General features: G+C 43.1%; 1 protein-coding gene across 1 annotated transcript in view; it reads right to left on the reverse strand.

The window, feature by feature from the left end:
* The window catches only part of LOC139542349 (arf-GAP with coiled-coil, ANK repeat and PH domain-containing protein 3-like), a 73,527-nt gene extending 51,850 nt beyond the window's left edge, over nucleotides 1-21,677 (reverse strand). Inside the window, exon 1 of the mRNA XM_071347670.1 lies at nucleotides 21,485-21,677. Coding sequence (XP_071203771.1) covers nucleotides 21,485-21,531 — 47 coding nt within the window. The 5' untranslated portion in view covers nucleotides 21,532-21,677. The remainder of the gene's footprint in view (nucleotides 1-21,484) is intronic.
* Between the last annotated feature and the right edge of the window lie 277 nt (nucleotides 21,678-21,954).

Consider the following 21,954-nt stretch of genomic DNA (forward strand, 5'->3'; position numbering starts at 1 on the left):
TTATATCATGTAATGTTAGATAGTGTGAGGGGCAACAGGATGGACACATTCTCCCATGAATTAATGGACATTGTGTGCCAAAATGCCACTTTATTACAGACGTATTACAGTATGAATCATCAGGCAACAGCTTGTAACTGAACAATGAAAATATGTCATATTCTCATCTCAACATGGACACAGTACAATATCTTCCCATACATCTCGGCGAATGGCAAGATTGCTCAACGGCTCCATATTACCAACCAGATGACCAATTAGTGTAGTATGCTGTCCTCATTAGCCAGGGCCAGTTTCACTGAATGTGTGTGTGTGTGTGCGTGTGTGGGTGTGCGAGAGCAGAAAAAACAAAGAAACACAGCAGATGGCAACATCCCTGCAATTTACATTCAAGAAAATAAATAACTTGCCATAGCTCTGACATAACCTCAAACCTCTAATATTAACTGGTTAGAGATCCATAAATCTCATCTCAATATGCTGAATCCTTCCTGTATAATCAAGGCAACAGAGGTCCTTATCATTGGCTATCATTATTTGAGGCAGCTGCTGGGTGTCAAAAGCTATGCATTATGCAGCTAGTGCTGCTAACCCCCCTCCTCAGTCACCGTTGGGGTCGTGCAATTAGGCCACAGCCCATGGGGAAACGCCACTTCAGACAGGGAGCAGAGCTGGGCAACAAAGGCTGTCAGCACATCGCTTTGTGTCATTACACACACGGACCATTAAGAAGCCTCTCTCTCAGCATGTAGTGGTTGTGAAGTAGCCTATTTCCGAATAGCATTAAAATATGCCTGTTACCGTACAGGATGGTTAGTCTGACTGTGGCAGACACCACACTGTATTCTTAAGAGTCTGGATTTTTTAGTTAGTCTAATTTCAGTTTATGTGACAAAACAAGCAAGATAATGATTGTACCATCTAAAACGCGGTGGAATATTTTTTCAATAACCAAAAATAGTGTATTTTCAGCTATTTGAAGCTTGTATACAAAACCGAAAGTAAGACACAAAAAATAAATGTAAGAACGGGAATCATAGAAATTGAGCACATAAAACAGATCTATCGCTTCTTAGACTTGCTTTCAATGAGAATGACAGATCTATAGCTCACATTTCTATGTGAATTTGATCAGGTCGCCCAAAAAATGACATATTGCAGCGTTAATTGTCTGCACATGCTTGTGGACTGTTGCATTATTCAAGAGTGTAATATGGTTTGGTTGCATTATTCATATTGAAATATATTCTAGTACAAAAGTTGCTTGGATTGTTAAATAGTTTGTGCTTACTGGCTAGTGGCTACTGTGATATTTACAGGGAATTTGATCTAAGGACCAAGAATGTTGCGTTGCCAGCCATAACAATGGGAAGGCAAGAATGTAATGTGAATTGAAAAGTACAAATCTCTATCGCCACTCTGCTCCTCAGACTCTCCTTCATCTCTGGTAGTGGGAATAGGGCCCTAGAAAATGTCCCGTTGTAGAGTGGGAGACAATGAGGTACACAGACAGACAAGGCAGCAGCCCTCCTCGAGTCTGAGCCTTATTCTGGGCAGCAGCCCACCAAACCCGTCTCTCTCTCTCTCTCTCTCTGAGTGAATGGACTGGGTGAACTGCAGAAAGAAATGAAAGGAGCACTGGTCTGGTCCAAGTATCTGAGCTGATCCTCACATCCTAACTCCTGACATTTGAGTGAAAACATTTAAGAAAAATCCTGATATTTCAGTGAAATTACTGACTGAATTCCCCCAGTAAAAATCCCTTCCTAGACACCCACCATGATGTCCAGTCAGTGCTGCCTAGCGGGGCTGAGTCTGAGCCTGCGAGTCTTCCCAGCATTTTTGTGGGCTAAACATGCAGCTTGGCTCGCACTAGAAAGACATACCAGACGTGTGAAGCATTCAGCTCTTTCCTGTCTGAGAAGTCGGAGATGTGGCTCGCAGAAACAAAAGACTAAGTGTCTGTGCTTCAGAGAGTTGTCCTCACAAAGAGTCATATTATGTCTGATTATTGTTGACCATTTCTTACTGAGCAGATTTGTAATAGCGAAAACGAAGGTTTGTACAGGTCCAGTTCTTAAGGGATAGGAAAGAAATGCTCAAAATACATTGCATTTGGAAACTAATTCCAACACTAACAACAGTCTTATGCAGTTTATGTCATACAGATTGTGTAAATATGTTCATTCACTGTATGCTGCCCGCCTCAGACCTCACGTGAGAAGAACTGTTTACACACACAGACACAGAGATAACAGTGGAGGTGACTGGTGGGTCTGGGCCATGTCAATCTGTCCCCTCTTTCCCCCAGGTGTTTCCTCCAACCCTGTAGTCAGCACTTTCCCCCTGACGTCACCATATGTCCTGCGTCTCTCCATGCTATGACTCCATCCCTCCCTCCCCAGTGGGCGGGGGACCAGGTTGTTGATCAAGCCCCTGTGTGAACTGTGAACTCACACATGCCTGGTCCTGGTAAGACCCTGGCTGGCTGCCACCGTAAGTGTGAAAGCTCTGAGGCAGGACTTTGTTTGTTTGTTGTTCATTTCTCGAGAGAGAAGGGGAGCATTGCACCATTGTTGATTTTTCTAGTCAGTAGCGGTTTCTTCAGAAACATGTTCTGGAGTAGTCTATTGAGAGGAAGCCTAACTTGAGGCAAATGGGGAGCATTTACAATAGAACCAATTACCTTGACACTTGGCATCACAATCATGGAATGAAAGAGAATGGAAGATCTATTTCCTCAGTTAACAATGCTGGAAAATAGCATTGAATAGTTCTCTCTGTAGCATTCCTGCTAGTCCCAGTGGAGCCTAAATGAACAAGGAGCAGAGCAGCAACGGAGCATCAGTTTACAAACAGAGAGGCAGGCTTCAGTCAGTCATGGCTCGCTGGGCTCCACTACAAACCACAGCCTCTAGAGACCAGGGGCCTCATTTATAACAGTTGCGTAAATTTCACACTAAATATCTGCGTGCGCCATTTCTGAAAAGTTGACGCACATACAAAAATATTGAGATCTATAAACTTGGCGCATGCAATACATAGGCATGTTTCCCTTTATAAATCAGACCTGTCATAAAACTGTGCGGGCGTGAATGAGCATAAACACTCCACCTGGAAAACGGCTCCATTCACTTTTTTATGGGGACAACAACGCCCTTTATTTGCTGAATAACTTGGAACTATTGGCATTATTTAGGCCACGGCATGCAAAAGACACATTTCAGTTCAGTATTTAGTTTATCAATAGATTATTGAGTTTCTATGTCCTGCCTTGATATAGGCTCTAAGATTAAATAGGCAATGATGTCGCGCTCCTGTCACACGTACAGTAATACTGTAGCCTACCCATAATGTAAAATATTTTACATAAACTACCAGTCTATTTACTGTATTAGCAGAATGTTTTCATCTTTATCTGTAATTTATGCTTTATTTGGCAAGGGAATTAGCTAGCTGCATTAGCTCAAATAAGTAAGAGAAAAAGGGAAAATACATCTAAATATAGCTTGCTAGCTCTCTCTCTCCCTCTCTGCTGCATCTCCTTAATTTTTGAAGAAATGTATTTGTTAAAAACTGTTCAACTATTCTTTCTCTCTCTTTGAGTAGAATGGTCTTCCCCTTCCCCCTCTGAGGAGCCTCCACTGGTGAGCACATTCTCACGTCAAGTTATATTTTTATGTATTTAGTACGTACGCACGGTTTTTAAATGAGGCCCCCGACCAATAAAGAGCATCAACAAAGACGGAGAAAACAACAGCTAATGACTTCACTGAAGGACAAAGCTGACACTTAGCCAATGAAGGGTCAATAAACAAGTAAATTGATTGTAGGCTATAGTGTGATAGTCAACTCATCCATCACACTAAACTAAAAAAGATATTCTATGATCAGTGAGTAAAACAGACCCACCCAGTAGCCCTTTCCTGCATTAAATGACCAAAAGCACCCTCTTTGGCCTCATGGGTGGAATGTTATGAATATTTTTCATAATTTCATCATCATTAATAAATATTCTTTCAAAAACCCAGACAAAAATCCGATGTTTCTATGTCAAACAGTTTTGTCATGTTTCAGTCTTCTGTGATGTACACTACCGTTCAAAAGTTTGGGGTCACAGAAATGTCCTTGTTTTTGAAAGAAAAGCAAATTTTTTGTCCATTAAAATAACATGAAATTGATCAGAAATATAGTGTAGACATTGTTCATGTTGTAAATTACTATTGTAGCTGGAAACGGAAGATTTTCTATGGAATATCTACATAGGCGTACAGAGGCCCATTATCAGCAACCATCACTCCTGTGTTACAATGGAACGTTGTGTTAACTAATCCAAGTTTATCATTTTAAAAGGCTATTTGATCATTAGAAAACCCTTTTGCAATTATGTTAGCACAGGTGAAAACTGTTGTCCTGATTAAAGAAGCACTAAAACTGGCCTTCTTTAGACTAGTTGAGTATCTGGAGCATCAGCATTTGTGGGTTCGATTACAGGCTCAAAATCTTCTGAATCTCGTCAGTCTATTCTTGTTCTGAGAAATTAAGGCTATTCCATGCGAGAAATTGCCAAGAAACTGAAGATCTCGTACACCGCTGTGTACTACTCCCTTCACAGAACAGCGCAAAGGGGCTCTAACCAGAATAGAAAGAGGAGTGGGAGGCCACGGTGCACAACTGAGCAAGAGGATAAGTACATTAGAGTGTCTAGTTTTAGAAACAGATGCCTCACAAGTCCTCAAATGGCAGCTTCATTAAACAGTACCCGCAAAACACCAGTCTCAACGTCAACAGTGAAGAGGCGACTCCGGGATGCTGGCGTTCTACGCAGAGCTGCAGAGAAAAAGCCATATCTCAGACTGGCCAATAAAAAGAAAAGATAAAGATGGGCAAAAGAACACAGACACTGGACAGAGGAACTCTGCCTAGAAGGCCAGCATCCCGGAATCGCCTCTTCACTGTTGACGTTGAGACTGGTGTTTTGCGGGTACTGTTTAATGAAGCTGCCATTTGAGGACTTGTGAGGTGTCTGTTTCTCAAACTAGACACTCTAATGCACTTATCCTCTTGCTCAGTTGTGCACCAGGGCCTCCCACTCCTCTTTCTATTCTGGTTAGAGCTAGTTTGCGCTGTTCTGTGAAGGGAGTAGTACGCAGCGTTGTCCGAGATCTTCAGTTTCTTGGCAATTTCTCGCATGGAATAGCCTTCTGTCACGCCCTGATCTGTTTCACCTGTCCTTGTGATTGTATCCACCCTCTCCAGGTGTCGCTGATTTTCCCCAGTGTATTTATCCCTGTGTTTCCTGTCTCTCTGTGCCAGTTCGTCTTGTATGTTTCCAAGTCAACCAGCGGTTTTCCCGTTCTCCTGCTTGTTGCATTTCTCCTTTTTCTAGTCCTCCCGGTTTTGACCCTTGCCTGTTTCTGGACTTTGTACCCGCCTGCCTGACCATTCTGCCTGCCTTGACCACGAGCCTGTCTGCCACTCTCTACCTCCTGGACTCTGATCAGGTTTTGACCTTTTGCCTGTCGACGACCATTCTCTTGCCTACTCCTTTTGGATTAATACACATTGTAAGACTCCAACCATCTGCCACCTGTGTCTGCATCTGGGTCTCGCCTTGTGTCATGATACATTCATGTCTCAGAACAAGAATAGACTGACGAGATTCAGAAGAAAGTTCTTTGTTTTTAGCCATTTTGAGCCTGTAATCGAACCCACAAATAGGTTCCGGTCAGCCACCTCAGCACGGGCCATATCCCTCGATGGCCTTTACTCAACATCCTCTTTAATATTTCAGTAGACTGACGCATTTCCTGATGCTTCCCCAGCTCCAGCCCGGCCCTGTGAGGGATGAGAACCGGGAAGTCTGCTGCCCCCGCTCCCATCGCCTGCCTAGCAGGACGACAGAGAGGAGGAGGAGAGGGGAGTGAAAGTGTGTGAGTGGGATGGGCCAAATCAGAAACAGATGCCTGGTGCCTGGTCTGGGTTACATATGATTCAGCATTCTAGAACCAGAACGCCCAGAGTGCCTGTGGACCAGAACCCATCCAGCTCCAGTAAGATCTCTCTCCTTTACTGTTGAGTCAACAGCTAAACATCACATTGAGTCCTCCTTGGACATGTTTAGCTACTCCAACTTCATCCTTAAAATGTCTCTCTTGTCATGCCACACAGTTATTGGATGAATCAATGTTATTTGAGTAACTCTCACAGCAGGTCTGTGACAGTATGGAGACTTCAGTCCATGATTGAAATCCCCACTGCTATCGGTGACCATTAGGGACCCAACCCCAGCCTCCCATTTCCTGATCCACTTGGTAATAAATCCAGACAATACGCCGTGAAGGTGCTAGTGGGTGGGCAATTTTGACTCACCTGGAACTGCTGTGTCCAGGGCAAGATACAGTACGTTCTTGGGAACATTTGAGCAGTCCGGTTGTCAGGGGAGACATTTCACTTCAGACACATTCCATAAAACTGCAGCAATCTGTCACTCATAACTCTCATGTCAACCTGATACAACTGTCAAGTATGTACACAAAGACACAGCTCAAAGAAGACGCAACCCTTAATGACTTTAAGCGTGACACGTTTTATGTCACCTCCATAGGCCCTCTCGTTTATAGTTTTAGCATGTCACATGTGATATCAATGAACCAATATCAAAGATCTTAGTTATCATCGCTATAACACTGCTGTAGTTGTGAGAGAGAGCCGATTGATTGAATGTTGGGATAGAGGATCTGTTGGAGGCAAAATCACACGAGACCTCCTGTGCAGCACAGGTCTCCATACCTCCCACTAATCCAACTAGTCTTCTCTCAGTGGGCATGGCAAACATCTGCTGGAAGATGACTAATTCAGAGCCTACAGGCACAGGGCCAGAGAACCTGGTCCAAGTATGTTCCCCTGAGAGAGGCCAGTCCCTTCTGTTCTCTGCATTTTCTCTGGTCTGGAGTGACCAGTACTTCAGATGACGCCTCTGCTCTGCCTCTGCTCTGCTCTGTTCTACTACGCTGGACCTAAGCAGAGCAGGCATATTATCTGGTGTGCCGCAGGAAAACATGCCATTTCCCAATGTGTTTTTACATCCCTTTTAAAAGCTTGCATGTTGAAATAGGGGGCCGCAAAATAGCGTCATGGAGGGGCACATGAAACAGTATGCGGTCAAAGAGAGACTTGACATCTTCATTAGATTGCCTCCTACGTTTTACCATCCTCTAGCTTCCTATACTAAATCACACAGCTCCAATATAGCCTATGGTTAATCCACTAGGGGCTTTAGGCAGACTATTTATATGAACTGAGTTATAGCTTATTTCAAACGCATCGCCATAACCTCAATGAACGGAGTCACGTGGCAGCGGCTGCTTAACTCTTTGCGAACAGAAGGTCAGAGAGAGGGGAATGTTGACAGTACACAGATGATGCGAATCCTATGGTTATTCCAGCAACCTGTTAGCTCTGCTGTGTTCCCCAGCAAAATCATCTGGGTTGTGCACTGTACATCCCCTTCCTGTACCATGACTCAAAGACGATCGTTATTACTAGATGATAAGGTATAAGTAACAGTGATACACTGTATTTTTCAGATGACTAGTCCTACTGCTCAGTAGGTCTTCAGCACACATGACTGTTCCCTGACAGAAACTGGATATAGCTCAAGAGAAAAGTGGATTTTCTCCCCAAACGGTTGACAGAAATCTGATAGCTCTATCGAATTGAGATCAGATGTTGGGTTGCCCAACCAAAAATCCAATCTGGTGGGAAAAACACAGCACGTAATGTTTTGAGGCAGACAGACTGTGACAAAACAAAGACCAAAGTACATCATTAAGAAAGCGGTCCATGTGATTCATGTTATTACACATCAAAGTGAACCTTCGTCTGTGGGTTCTGCCTCCCTATCTTATTAGTCATTTACTGTGGGCTGTGATAGGAATAATAATGTCTGTATAACCCTATGCATCATTTAGCCTATCTCTGTGAATACTACCATCATTACCATAGTGCTGATTCAATGACTTCAACGCAGCATGCACATCCTGTGGTAATACTGTCCGATCGCGTTGAAAGAGAGGGCGCCAGTAGTAAAAAAAGGAGTGACAGTAATACGGTTCGACAATTAGATTTCCCCACACTTAATAAAGTGTTCACACACTCTGGTTGTGCCCTTAAGATCTGGGCAAGACAGGTTTCTGTTTGTGATAGGCTGCTGGCCCAGGTCTCTTTGTCATCTTGCAGAATGTCCTATAAAAGTGGATTACCACACACACACACACACACACACACACACACACACACACACACACACACACACACACACACACACACACCACCACCCTGTTCAGTATGCAGCGCCTTGCACCACAGCCCTTTGTGTGGAGTTGTGTGAATGGCATCTTGCTATTCATCAGACAGAAATGAGAGGGACAGCCAGGACTCTCCAACACAAAGACTTGGATGACATCATCCCTGTGCTGTGTCCCCAGCCACTCAAGCAGGCTAAATCCAGACCCCTCCAGTCCGTTAGCAAGACTCATCACTAGTCTACATTAGTACCAATAACTCATAGAACAAACAGGAAATTAAAGGACTGCTTTGTAACATTCGCATGGAAGGAAATAATTTGTACAAATGTCACAGCATAATTTCTACAGAGAACCTGTTGCAGTTCGAATTATACATTAAATCAGATATATCTAGATGGTTTCTGTTTTGAACTTTCTGGTACATCTTTTGTGGTGACTCCAGTGTTAATATCTGGTTGTATCAGTGTTTCTGATTTCTCAGTGAAAACAGTCAAGCGACTGAAGCCGTCCTTGCTTCATCTTGAGATCTATCACAGAGTCTCCGCAATCATCACACATTCCCTTTGGCTTCGGCTTTGGGCATTTCCATGTAAAAGGACCCATGAGCACCAACATGTGAAGTTTATAGGCGCATATCAAATTTGGTATCAAATGAAAGCTAAGAGTTCATATTTTGGGGAAATTAAGGCATAGATATATTTTTCAACCATTTTCCATCTTAAAAAACAGACATAAGTAAAGGCTTTGATTTCTGGATACACAGATGGAAAAGGAGTCTTAGAAAACATCTACCAGAAAAAGTATTAAAAGGTATCAAAAATACAACATGTCACTACAATGTTGACATAAAGACCCCTGCCAACTAATATCAATACATATATTTCGTTTCGAAGAAATTGTTTACCTTCTGTAGGTTTAACAAATATTGCCTTGTGCTTTGTAATTCCGTTATCAAAAACCCACATATCTTTAAAATATTAAAACATTTTGCTCCTGAGGACAATGAACGTTCACAAAAGTAACAAGTAAAGGTAGACCTACCAATTAATTATAGTGATTTTACTGATATCAATTTTGTTTATGAATTATTAAGTGATTCAATGGAATTACCCCCCCCCCCCCCCCCCAAAATCGGTATCAGAGTTACTGCAACTGAATTGGCTACAATGGGAAATCATAATAGTCACAAACCAGTTGGGTCACCTGCTACTGTCCTTTCTTCCACTGGCATACTGTTATGTTCAGCTCAGAATGGTTCTCTTAGTCTTTCTGTTATCTGGTGGTCAAACCAGGAGTGTTAAAACAGTCTGGACAACCCTCCCTCTCTCTCTCTCTGCTTCCCTCTCTCCCTCTCCAGTTAATGTCACTTCTCCCAGCTCTTACTGACACCTACCCATGAGCCCTCTCTCTTTCCATTTACTGTAACCAGCATCCTGACCGACACCGGACATCCATGAATGTTGAAAGTATACTGAACATTTTTTCCATACAGACAAAAAGCTTATTTCTCTAAAATGTTGTGCACAATTTTGTTTACAATCCTGTTAGTATTTCTCATTTGTCAAGATGAATCCATCCACCTTTCAGGTGTGGCATATCGAGAAGCTGATTAAACAGCATGATCATTACTCAGGTGCACCTTGTGCTGGAGACAATAAAAGGCCACTCTAAAATATGCAGTTTTGTCAGACAGATGTCTTAAATTTTGAGGGAGCATGCAATTGGCATGCTGACTGCAGGATTGTCCACCAGAGCTGTTGCCAGATAATTAAAAGTACATTTCTATACCATAAGCCACCTCCAACATCGTTTTAGAGAATTTGGAAGTATGTACTTCCGGCCTCACAACCGCAGACCATGTGTATGGCGGCTTGTGGGCGAGCGATTTGCTGATGTCCCATGGTGGCGGTGGGGTTATGGTATAGGCAGGCATAAGCTCCGGACAACAAACACAATTGCATTTTATTGATGGCAATTTGAATGCACAGATATACAGTGACGAGGTCCTGAGGCCCATTGTCCTGCCATTCATCAGCGGCCATTACCTCATGTTTCAGCATGACAATGCACAGCCTCATGTTGCAAGGATCTGCACACAATTCCTGGAAGATGAAGATGTTCTTCCACGGCCTGCGTACTCACCAGACATGTCACTCATTGAGCATGTTTGGGATGCTCTGGATTTATGTGTACGACAGTGTGTTCCAGTTCCCGGAAATATCCACCAACTTCACACACCCATTGAAGAGGAGTGGGACAACATTCCACAGGCCACAATCAACAGCCTGATCAACTCTATGTGAAGATGATGTGTCGCACTGCATTAGGCAAATGGTGGTCACACCAGATACTGACAGGTATTCTGATCCACGCCCCTACCTTTTTTAAAGGTATCTGTGACCAACAGACGCATATCTATGTCAGTCATGAGAAATCTATAGATTAGGGCCTAATTTATTTATTTCACTTAACTCAGTAAAATCTTTGAAATTTGTTGCATGTTGCATTTATATTTTTGTTCAGTATAATAGATTTTTAGTCAGGCCACCCTGGCCTTGATGTTAAGGTCCACATACGGACCGGACTGGACCAAATCGGAACCTATCATAGACATATGTTTCACAAGTTTGGATAGCACAGCACAGTACAGTGAGTAGAGCACAGTAGAGTACAGTACAATACAGTACAGAAAAGTAGAGTATAGTACTGTACTGAATACTGTACTCTGCCGTTCTGTATTGTACTGCACTGTACTCTACTGTGCGATGCTGTGCTGTGCTATGATGTCCAAACTTATAAACATGAAGATAATGACATTCATATCCATAGTTATGCATTTCTGTGTAGTACACAGAAGTTATGTAACTCCGTTACCATAAATGTTCCCTCTAAGCTGCACGCTGGCGTGCAGTAGCCCCAAGACTGCTCAGAGCGCAGAAGAACGAGATTGAACTTCGCTCAACTTTCTAGAGTTTTCCCTGTTAGTTAACACTATCAACGTTTCCCTTTACTGTGGCAATTGTGATCGAATCAACGCAATATTAGCCACTTTCAATGCAACACACCGAAACAAAATTAACTATGCAAGAGACTTTGTTGTAGGATTCTATTGCATTGACATGCACAACTCAGCCTGTACTCTACACAGACCGGTGTGGCATGGCCAATCAGAGCTGCAGTAGGCCTATATGCAAATACACCATTGCCATATATGGATTTGTGCCATTTACTTTGAACTGAACTGTGTTCACAGCTGTGGTCATGAGTAGATGCCCTTGTTTTGAGATCAAAGCAAGAGCTGCATGTAGCCACTGTGCACATTTTGTTCATATCCTTTGCTAGTTAGTGAGTTATTAACCCAGTTATAGATCATGTGTAGTCACCAATAAGGGGGTGATTGCTTCCTACAAGAGAAAAACATTTTGAAAATTGAAAAAAATTGAAAATTGAAAAACAAGTCAGGTAAAGAGCTTTCTTTGTCTTTGAAGGGCAGTGTATTTTGAGACAGGCTTGAAAAAGCTAACTAGGCAATAAGCAGAGGGAAGTATTACATATTCTCTGTAATAATAGTATGGGAATAATAATGCATTTTATTTTGTAAAGTGGTTCCTTGCATCAAACACAACAATATTTTCAGTCACCTCCTTGTCTGAAGGACAAGTGGATAAACAGGTTAATGTCAAGCCCTGCATGTTTTTTTTCAAAAGCCTCATGGAATGTACTATAGGCCTACAGTACATTGAACACCACACATTGGCTGCTACTGTAGGCTGAATGATAGAATCAAATCAACGTTTATTTGTCACGTGCGCCGAATACAACATGTGTAGACCTTACAGTGAAATGCTTACTTACAGGCTCTAACCAATAGTGTAAAAAAGGTATTAGGTGAACAATAGGTAAGTAAAGAAATAAAAACAACAGTAAAAAGACAGTGAAAAACAGTAGCGAGGCTACATACAGTAGCGAGGCTATAAAAGTAGCGAGGCTACATACAGACACCGGTTAGTCAGGCTGATTAAGGTAGTATGTACATGTAGATATAGTTAAAGTGACTGTGCATATATGATAAACAGAGAGTAGCAGAAGCGAGAGAGAGGTTGGGGGGAGGGGGGGGGCACACAATGCAAATAGTCCGGGTAGCCATTTCATTACCTGTTCAGGAGTCTTATGGCTTGGGGGTAAAAACTGTTGAGAAGCCTTTTTGTCCTAGACTTGGCACTCCGGTACCGCTTGCCATGCGGTAGTAGAGAGAACAGTCTATGACTGGGGTGGCTGGGGTCTTTGACAATTTTTAGGGCCTTCCTCTGACACCGCCTGGTTGATGGCAGGTAGCCCCAGTGATGTACTGGGCCGTACGCAGTACCCTCTGTAGTGCCTTGCGGTCGGAGGCCGAGCAATTGCCGTACCATGCAGTGATGCAACCAGTCTCTCGATGTTACAGCTGTAGAACCTTTTGAGGATCTCAGGACCCATGCCAAATCTTTTTAGTTTCCTGAGGGGGAATAGGCTTTGTCGTGCCCTCTTCACGACTGTCTTGGTGTGTTTGGACCATTCTAGTTTGTTGGTGATGTGGACACCAAGGAACTTGAAGCTCTCAACCTGCTCCACCTCAGCCCCGTTGATGAGAATTGGCCTCGGTCCTCCTGATAGAATAGCTATTTCCATGTTAAAATGTTATGGTATGCATTTTATCCATTGATTTTGATGGTAGGCCACTCTGGTAGGTCTACATTATGATCAAATAGCCACAGTAGCCTACTTGACCACTGTTAAAACTGTAACTTAAAGTGGGTACAGCCTCAGTGTTCACAGTAAACGCTGGAAGATGCACAGAATTTTCACAATGTTCAAGTTTGCGCTCAGCAGACCTGAAATCTGCTCAATGCTGTTGAAAATTTGAGGGAACTTCACTTACTGTAGTTCAATAACCAAAAGATAACCAAGATATGTTTTTCAAACTCAAGGTGCCATGTCATAGCTGACACCGCCTGGAATTGCGCCCTTTGTTGTGAAGACGTCCCTGCTCCTCGGGACGTAGATCTTTCAAACAGTACAGTAATCAAGTTGAAGGCCTGGGTTCTCCAATGACTGCCCTACATTGGCTGGCTGCCTGGCTGGCTGGCTGGCTGACTGGCTGGCTGACTGGCTGGCTGGCTGGCTGGCTGCCTGGCTGGCTGGCTGACTGGCTGGCTGGCTGGCTGACTGGCTGGAGGAGACACTGGTGAGACTGGGTTCTAAGTGGCAAAAGAGTTTCATCTCATCTCGTTTCTTGAAGAAAGAAAGCCTTTCTTTTTGTCTGCATGCAATGGCTTCAGTTTCAAAGAGGGAAAACCAATGCTGGCTTCTGCTGAGGTAAAGGTTGTTTAATAGATTGTAAAATGAAACAGAGTGCTTCTTTGGCAATAGGTGTCCAATGAGAGGTGCACTTTGAGAATAGGAAACAATTTGCTTCTCTAATAGACTGATTTGAATAATATTCACCCACCAGCGTGACATTGCACCAGCAGCACAATGTGTTTGTTTGGAAGTGAGATGAAACACCTTGACGTTCTCCTCTCCTGGGATTGAACAGAACAGAGAGAGGGAGAATGTGGGCTAATCCCTGATTAGGAAAGAGAGACTGGGCCCCCTGAGAGGTGCAGTGGTCTAAGGCACTGCATCGCAGTGCTAGCTGTGCCACTAGAGATCCTGGTTCGAGTCCAGGCTCTGTCTCAGCCAGCCGCGACCGGGAGACCCATGGGGCAGCGCACAATTGGCCCAGCGTCGTCTGGGTTAGGCCGGCAGAGGTGTTCTTATCCCATTGCGCTCTAGCGACTCCTGTGGCGGGCCGGGTGCAATGCACGCTGACACGGTCGCCAGGTGTACGGTGTTTCCTCTGACACATTGGTGCGGCTGGCTTCCAGGTTAAGCAGGCATTGTGTCAAGAAGCAGTGCTGCCCAGCTGGCTCTCGACCTTCGCCTCCTGAGTCCGTACGGGAGTTGCAGCGATGGGACAAGACTGTAACTACCAATTGGATACCACAAAATTGGGGAGAAAACAAAAATTTTAAAAGGAAAGAGTGACTGACAAACTGCTGACTTAATCCCTGTCACCCGTTTTCCTCACCTGGAGTTGTCAGCTCCACTCCGCTGCACAGTATCACTGACACCCTCAATGGTGAGAATGCCCGTAGGCCTGCCCGATGTTGGTAAGCCATTAAATCAAGGAGGCTAAAACAACCCCAAAAACCTGGAAGCGGTGAGAGGGAGAGAAAGGCGGCAGAGCCAAAACTGCATTTTGTCTAATGTGGGATTCAAAATGGGACAACCATGTGAGAAACATAAAACAGTGCAGGCACCACCATTCCATAAAATTCCACCATATTCCATCCATGACCTAAAACAGTATCCGATCTCTTTCACTATGAGATTGCATGACTCACAATTCATCACAGCTTCACCACACGACTATGGGTATCAGTTGCAGTCATAGCTGTGTGGTCGAATGCACTTGATGGGCATCTTACGGTTAGGACAATGACTTCCCCCCCAATAGACTAATACAGTATCCCCCCTCCTGTTGACCAAGGTCAGGGTGTCTTGGGAGGAGCACTGTTAAGTTAAGGGAACAGAAGGTCGGCTCACTCACAGATTCAAAATGGAAGAAGCAGGTCAGTATGAAATAGAGCAGAAGCAACAAGACCAAGCGCAGCAGGAAGGAATCTCTTCCAGCTCAGAGCAGCTGTGGCCGAAGCAGATCTTCGAGAAGGATAACTACCGTGCAAATGTCCGAGAAGCAACGAAATCTCTTGATTACCCGAATGGCTTGTTGCTATGAGAACAACTGTCATTTAAAAAGGTCTCTAAAATAGGTGATGTGGATAAAATGACATGGACGCAACATCATGCATATCTCTTCTTCTATACAGAACAATTGGAGAGGTTTCTCAACATGTGTCATGTCTCCACTCCAACATCATAGCAACAACATCAACCCCTGAGGTTGTGAAAACCTGTAGGCAAGGACAGTGCACCACTTATGCAGATCTTGGATGACGGCCATCTAAATGTTTAAAAAGACCCACTTCATCCTCTCCAACATAAGTGCTTCAGTTTTCATTCTGAGGAACAGAATGGGAATATACTTCCCTAGTAGTTACTGGCAGAGATAAACTAATGCTGGGCAGGTCTTCTCCTAGAGCAGTCCACTGGATTAATCCAGGGCGTTTCTTTGCAGCAACAAGTGTGTTTCTCTTGAAGAATACACTAAGAATTTGAGGTTAGCTAATCTCACTGTAAATATTTGTCACATGATGATTTGTGAAAGGAGAGGTTGCTTGAGGTTATGTCCTGAAATTGCAATTTAACTACAGTCAATTCATGGCTGATTGAAAACAATTATTGCAAGTAAAAGCTCAACTAAATAGCAAAATGATATACAAGCCACATTACATTCCCCTGAGCCTCAAAATGGATAGTAGGTGATTAAACCCTGTGATGCTCTCTGAGAACCGAATAAAATACAAAATGACACTAAATGTATCCTCAGGGTAGAGTTGTCATCTTTTATGGAGCAGGACATTGTGTCACATGCTCAGCATTCCTCCAATGCAGGCCATATCCTGGAATCTGACACATTTATGATTTTCCACCCAGTTATCTGACTGTGGGTCATGTATAAAGTCATTCATTCTCTCAAAGACAGACACGCACACACACACACACACACGCACAAACACACAGTGGAGGTCAAAGGTTAGTGACCTTGAATTCCCTGGCTGTCCTCCTTGAATCTGTCAGAGCTCATCATGACAACCAGGCCGGCAGGCTGTCAGCTTCAAGGCAGCCTCACATTACACACTGGCCTCAGATGTTTCCTAGAATGGGGAAGGAGGATCCATGCTTATGCATAACAGCCTAGGTTGAAAAAATACAGGATAAGACAATAGGATTCTAATATCCCATTAGTCTTTGCATAAATGCAGAAGAATTCTAAACAATATCTCCCAAGTGGCGCAGAGGTCTAAGGCACTGCATCTCAGTGCTAGAGGCGTCACTACAGACCATGGCTCGATCCTGGGCTGTATCACAACCGGCCGTGATCGGGAATCCCATTGTCACGCCCTGATCTGTTTCACCTGTCCTTGTGATTGTCTCCACCCCCTCCAGGTGTTGCTTATTTTCCCCAGTGAATTTATCCCTGTGTTTCCTGTCTCTCTGTGCCAGTTCGTCTTGTATGTTTCCAAGTCAACCAGCAGTTTTCCCGTTCTCCTGCTTTTTGCATTCTCATTTTTCTAGTCCTCCCGGTTTTGACCCTTGCCTGTTTTTGGACTTTGTACCCGCCTGCCTGACCATTCTGCCTGCCTTGACCACGAGCCTGTCTGCCACTCTGTACCTCCTGGACTCTGGTCTTGACCTTTTTGCATGTCCAAAATCATTCTCTTGCCTACCCCTTTCGATTAATAAACATTGTAAGACTCCAACTATCTGCCTCATGTGTCTGCATTTGGGTCTCGCCTTTTGCCTTGATACCCATAGGGCGGCGCACAATTGGCCCAGCGTCGTCCGGGTGAGGGGAGGGTTTGGCCGGAGTAGGCCGTCATTGTAAAATAAGAATTTGTTCTTAACTGACTTGCCAAGTTAAATAAAGGTAAAAAAAATTATAATGTTAAATGGACCAACAATGCGAGCAAAAATGACAAAGCGAATTTAGCAGTACAGCCCTTAAAGTGGAAAATAAACACAATCGTAGTGAATTTCATCTAACTACATAGCATAACTGTTTACAGTCATTCTATACATTTAACGTTTTTGCAAATGATCTACAGCCACTTTATTACTTGATTTCCTGACCGCTGGTCACGTTTTCAATGCTAATCCTGTAGAAGCAGCAAAGGCGCTCGTCCAATGAATTTGTTTATTATCAAACACTCCCGCATGGAACTTTTATGTTGTCTTAACCTCTGTTATTTTAAACCTACACTAACAGCTCAATGCCTGAAGCCAGTCAGCTCCAATTAAAAAGTCTGTATTGTCACGGCGGAAGCATGGAACTCGGGAACTGGGCAAACAATGCTCACATTCTGCTTACAAACTGAGGAGGAGACAATGCAAGGAGTTGGACAGAGCAGGGACAGAAAGGGCTATAGTGCCAGCAGTCACATTAATTGACAGGAGGCTGGTTGTAAACTGAGTGTTCTCTCCAGCCGCACTGCACATCTCAGCTTCATAAATACTCAGTACTCACCCACAAACACGGGCAGTATTATTTAAAGTGTGCTGTAATTTCATAATTAACAGGAGAAAATGGGTCAGTAGGAAAATAGGCCTACATGCTATCATGTTAGCTACTGTGGATATATGTCACTGTTTGTTGTTACATTACACATGGTTTACAGGCAGAGCAGCACCAGTGAGATACAGCAATGTGTGTGATGTATACTGTTGGCCTATGTGGGACTGCTTCATAAGTGAAAGTGAGGCCACAGATAGACGACACATGTTTTACAAGCACGTGAGTGCGACCTCAAACTAACATCTCAGTAAGGGAGAAACAGCACCAATGTTACTGTATGTTGCCAATGTTGTGCTGCAGCAAACACAAACACATGCATCCCTGCGGCTGAGTGACCATTATAAACCTCTCTCGAAACAGATGTGGATTGGAGTGCCATGGCTGCAGTCTCACATCCGTCCAAACGGTGTATCCATAGAGACCAAACACGGGGTACACACAGTCATGGAGGACAATGGAGACATTTTCACAATTTCGGAGCTACACGGTGGCCACTTAATGCACCATATAATTTGGCTTCTTGGTAATCTAGAATCCAAGAGTGTAAGAACACAACTGAAGAAGGTGTAAAGAGCATTGTCCTATGGAAACAAAAGAGGTGTAGAAAGGCTACATCAATCATACTAAATAGCCCGTTAAATATATGACAACTGTATTTTAAATTGTATTGACGAGGATTGTAATGGTGAACCACAGCCGTCTTAGCTCATAATGCTCACAATGCAAACCCCAACATGCCGAGCGTGAAAACAGCCAGGCAGAATTGATGGACTGCATGTTATTATACGTGTGGGAAGTAGCCCACTAGGCCTAGTATGCCTTTCAAATATCAAATGTGAAAAAGCTTGATTCCCTCTATTCTGGTTTTGACTGTTTCCTCCCAGTCAGTCAATCAGTCAGTCAGTCAGTCCAGCTCCAGGGTTTCTTACGTAATACCTCCACTGTTTCTAACTGCCACCAAAGGCCCATTTGAATATGGACTCAATGCCCTGTCACCGACAGGATTCAGTGGGAAGAATATGCTTCAGAAGTGTGCATCTTTTGGTGTCTGCGCTGGTCATTTCGGGATACAAAACAGCCTCGTCATTCCATTAGAATTTAGTTATAGAGTTGGCATAGCTATCGCTCAACCTTGCTCAAAAGTCTGCACATGATAAGAACAATTTTATGTGATTTTACAGGTCAGTAGCTCTTGCCAACTTTTGCATTAAAGGAGTCTTATTTTCATTCCAAATGGAAAGCAATGGAAAAATACAAAGATATATTTTCTTATTATTACATTGCGTCTCTCTCTTGAGGCATTCAAGGAAGAAACTCTGAGAAGCTCTGAGAGATGGGCTAACCAACGTCTGCCTAGTGCGAGATGATCCACTCTGGTTGCTACAGTACAGCCGTGCTCTTTTAGCACATAAACACGGAGAGAGTGGTTTCTGTAAATACCCTTCACTCAGCGCTTCCTGAGACCTGCCTGCCTCTCCTCTCTCTCAGGCCCAGATGGCAGTCATTAAGGTGCTGCTGCCAAGTCTGGAAGTCTTTGATTTGGAGAGCAGATTATATCCGTGGGAGCTTTACTGTGGCAGTGGTGCACACACATGTAAAAAGACCCAGGCATGCAGGCGGACACCCCACACAGGCTGCCTGACAGCCCCTCCAGTTCCTTCCACACATAGGCAGGGGAGGTAGGAATCTATGGGAGGAATGAGATCCAAGGCTGGGAAGGGGATTGGGAAGGGATGTGGGTGTAAAGGAATGCCTCCTTTATTTACCTAACTTTTGGTGCTATGTGTGCTTCGCAGCAACCGCAGCAGCCGTAGTACGAGGAGCATGAGGCAGTGCGTGAGACCTTTTAGTTTCCCTCAGATCCACTGTTTGAAGTGCTTCCTTTTGTGACTGTGCCGTTTTGTCAGGAAAACAGTTCATTAAAAAGGAAGAGACTTTGGAGTTGGGAGAGTTCCTGCCATATAACATCCCAGCTAATCAGTCCCAGTCATGGGACCCATATCTCTAGATCCTCCAAATAATATTCCAATATCTAGTGGAGACAAGGGATGGACATGTGTTTCGGGAATGGACAATAGGCCTATTTTTCATTAACAATAAGTATTGTGTTTTCTAAAGAACAAGTAGAAGATCAAAGGGTCATTCAAATTCTACATTACTACCAACATTTGTACAGACAGTGACCATGCAGTTGAACACAAGGTCAGTGTATGACACATGTATGACACATGATGGTTCCCAAAAACGATTTTCTTGAGGAAGCCTGCTAAGGATTCTAAATACATGTGATCTATGAATGTTCATGTGTCATGGAACGGTTAGGGGAGAAATTGCATGGCGTCTGTCCCACGGATGTGCTCATCACCCGAGGAACGGAATGTAGCAGACACTAGTCGAGATATTAACACTAATGACAATATAACATTATAGGATTTTCATCTGTAACACTTTTAGTGATAGGAAATCCACCCCCCCCCCACACACAAAATGAGACATGATCCGCGCCAAACCTTCACGCACCTGTTAACCCTGTGCAAAAATGCAACGCTCCTAAATTGCATCCTGTACAGGTTCTAAACTAAATAAATAATGTCAAACACTACCCAGTGCAGCTCCTTAGACTGAGATGTATCTCTTAGTAGTATGTGTTGTGTGTCAGTATAATTATTGTGGCATCAGTAGCCTCTGAAACACTAGAAGCCTGTCCACTTGTCTGACCACACAGGTCTCCTACACAAGCATATGTTGTAAGCCATCCATGCAAGTACGATGTAGTGATTATGTAGAAAAAAATGATTGAGAAACCAACATTCTGAGACAGAACTAGAGGTCGTTTTGTAAGTGTTGCAAAAATGAAACATTTGTCTTAAGGTTGCCATCATTGGTTTCCAGACTGAGGCATAGGGTCACATTCATATTGATGGACAAGTTAGAGAGATTGTTTCCCTTGCAAATTCTGCAAATTCCGCAGATACTTCAAGAGTAACTTTGATGTTCCCTCTAACGCAATAAAAGAACAAAAATGATTATATATATTTTTCTTATGTGATTTATGAGGTCAGAATACTGCCAATGACAACCATTCGTTTTATGGTAAAGAAGTAAGAAATTAGGTTATGTCAAGTTAAGTCAGAAAGGTAACCAAATATTACAAAAAACAATACATAGAAAACCCACTAAATAGTTGATTCTTTCAAAAAATATATGTTTTTGATGGCAACATACAAACATTTGGATTTGTCAGGTTGATAAAGTTAGGTATTTCAGGACAAATATTACTTAATTTCAGGTTAATATACCATTACACAATATGTTCCATCACATGTCAATGCTTTTGATATCATTTCTGTTTTCTTACAACAAAATGTTGCATTTGTTCAACATTTCCAGAATATTGTTCCACAAAATTGAAATTTTAAAAAATGATTATTTTCATAATCAGAGGTCTATTACAAGTATTTCTGAAGGGTAATATTTAGTTTTCCTCATTTGGAGCCATGCTGGGTCTCACACAGGGTTAATTCACCATGCGCTCACTGTCCATTCATCCAAGGTTGTCCTATGATAAGCAATGGACATTTTTACGCATTTCTTTGAAAAATTGCAAATATATGTATTAATAGTAAATAGCCATGTCCAGCCTTATGCAATTCACTGCAATAATTGCCTTGCAATGGAAATATAGGATAAATGAATTGAAATTAGGCAAAAAAAATCACTCTGACAGCAATTTACCATAGCTTATTTACAATATGATGTAAATGAAAAGGCTATGCTGTTCAACTATTTGCAGATTCATGGCGTTTTGGAATGTTTGAATCCTGGCAATCGTCTTCCTCGATAGGGCGAATCCCTGAAGAATTCAACAAGCGAGCAGAAGATCTGCGCATATTCTTACCTGAACCGGGGTGAATCTTTCACACATTCTTCAAAATCCACCGTCATTTTGGCTGGATTTAGTCTTCAAGCTTAATTAATAAATTTCATTTCCCGAAAGTTATAAACGACAGAAGAGTGTAGATATGTAGGCTATTCCGATGTGCAGCGATAGCCAACTCTCCCGTCTTCACTGTGCTACTACACTGAAACAAGAGCCTGGCATATTTGAACCGCTAGACCGCTGCAAAAATAGGGACTATCGTCATAGTTCATTCTCAACAAAAAGCGCACTCAAATTTAGGGATCGTTTCCTGACTGAAATCACCTCGCATATGATAGCCTACAACACACAACATTTGTGTATAAGGGCATGATGTCAATATCAATTAAACAAATGTATTTATAGGTATTACGCCATTACTGCAGAGACAGTATAAGTGCACATAGCCTGCAGTTTGCCCTAACCCTAGCAGTTCATGGATGCTTATC

This window comes from Salvelinus alpinus, chromosome 17 (assembly GCF_045679555.1).
Source record: "Salvelinus alpinus chromosome 17, SLU_Salpinus.1, whole genome shotgun sequence".
In the NCBI taxonomy this organism is placed as follows: Eukaryota; Metazoa; Chordata; class Actinopteri; order Salmoniformes; family Salmonidae; genus Salvelinus; species Salvelinus alpinus.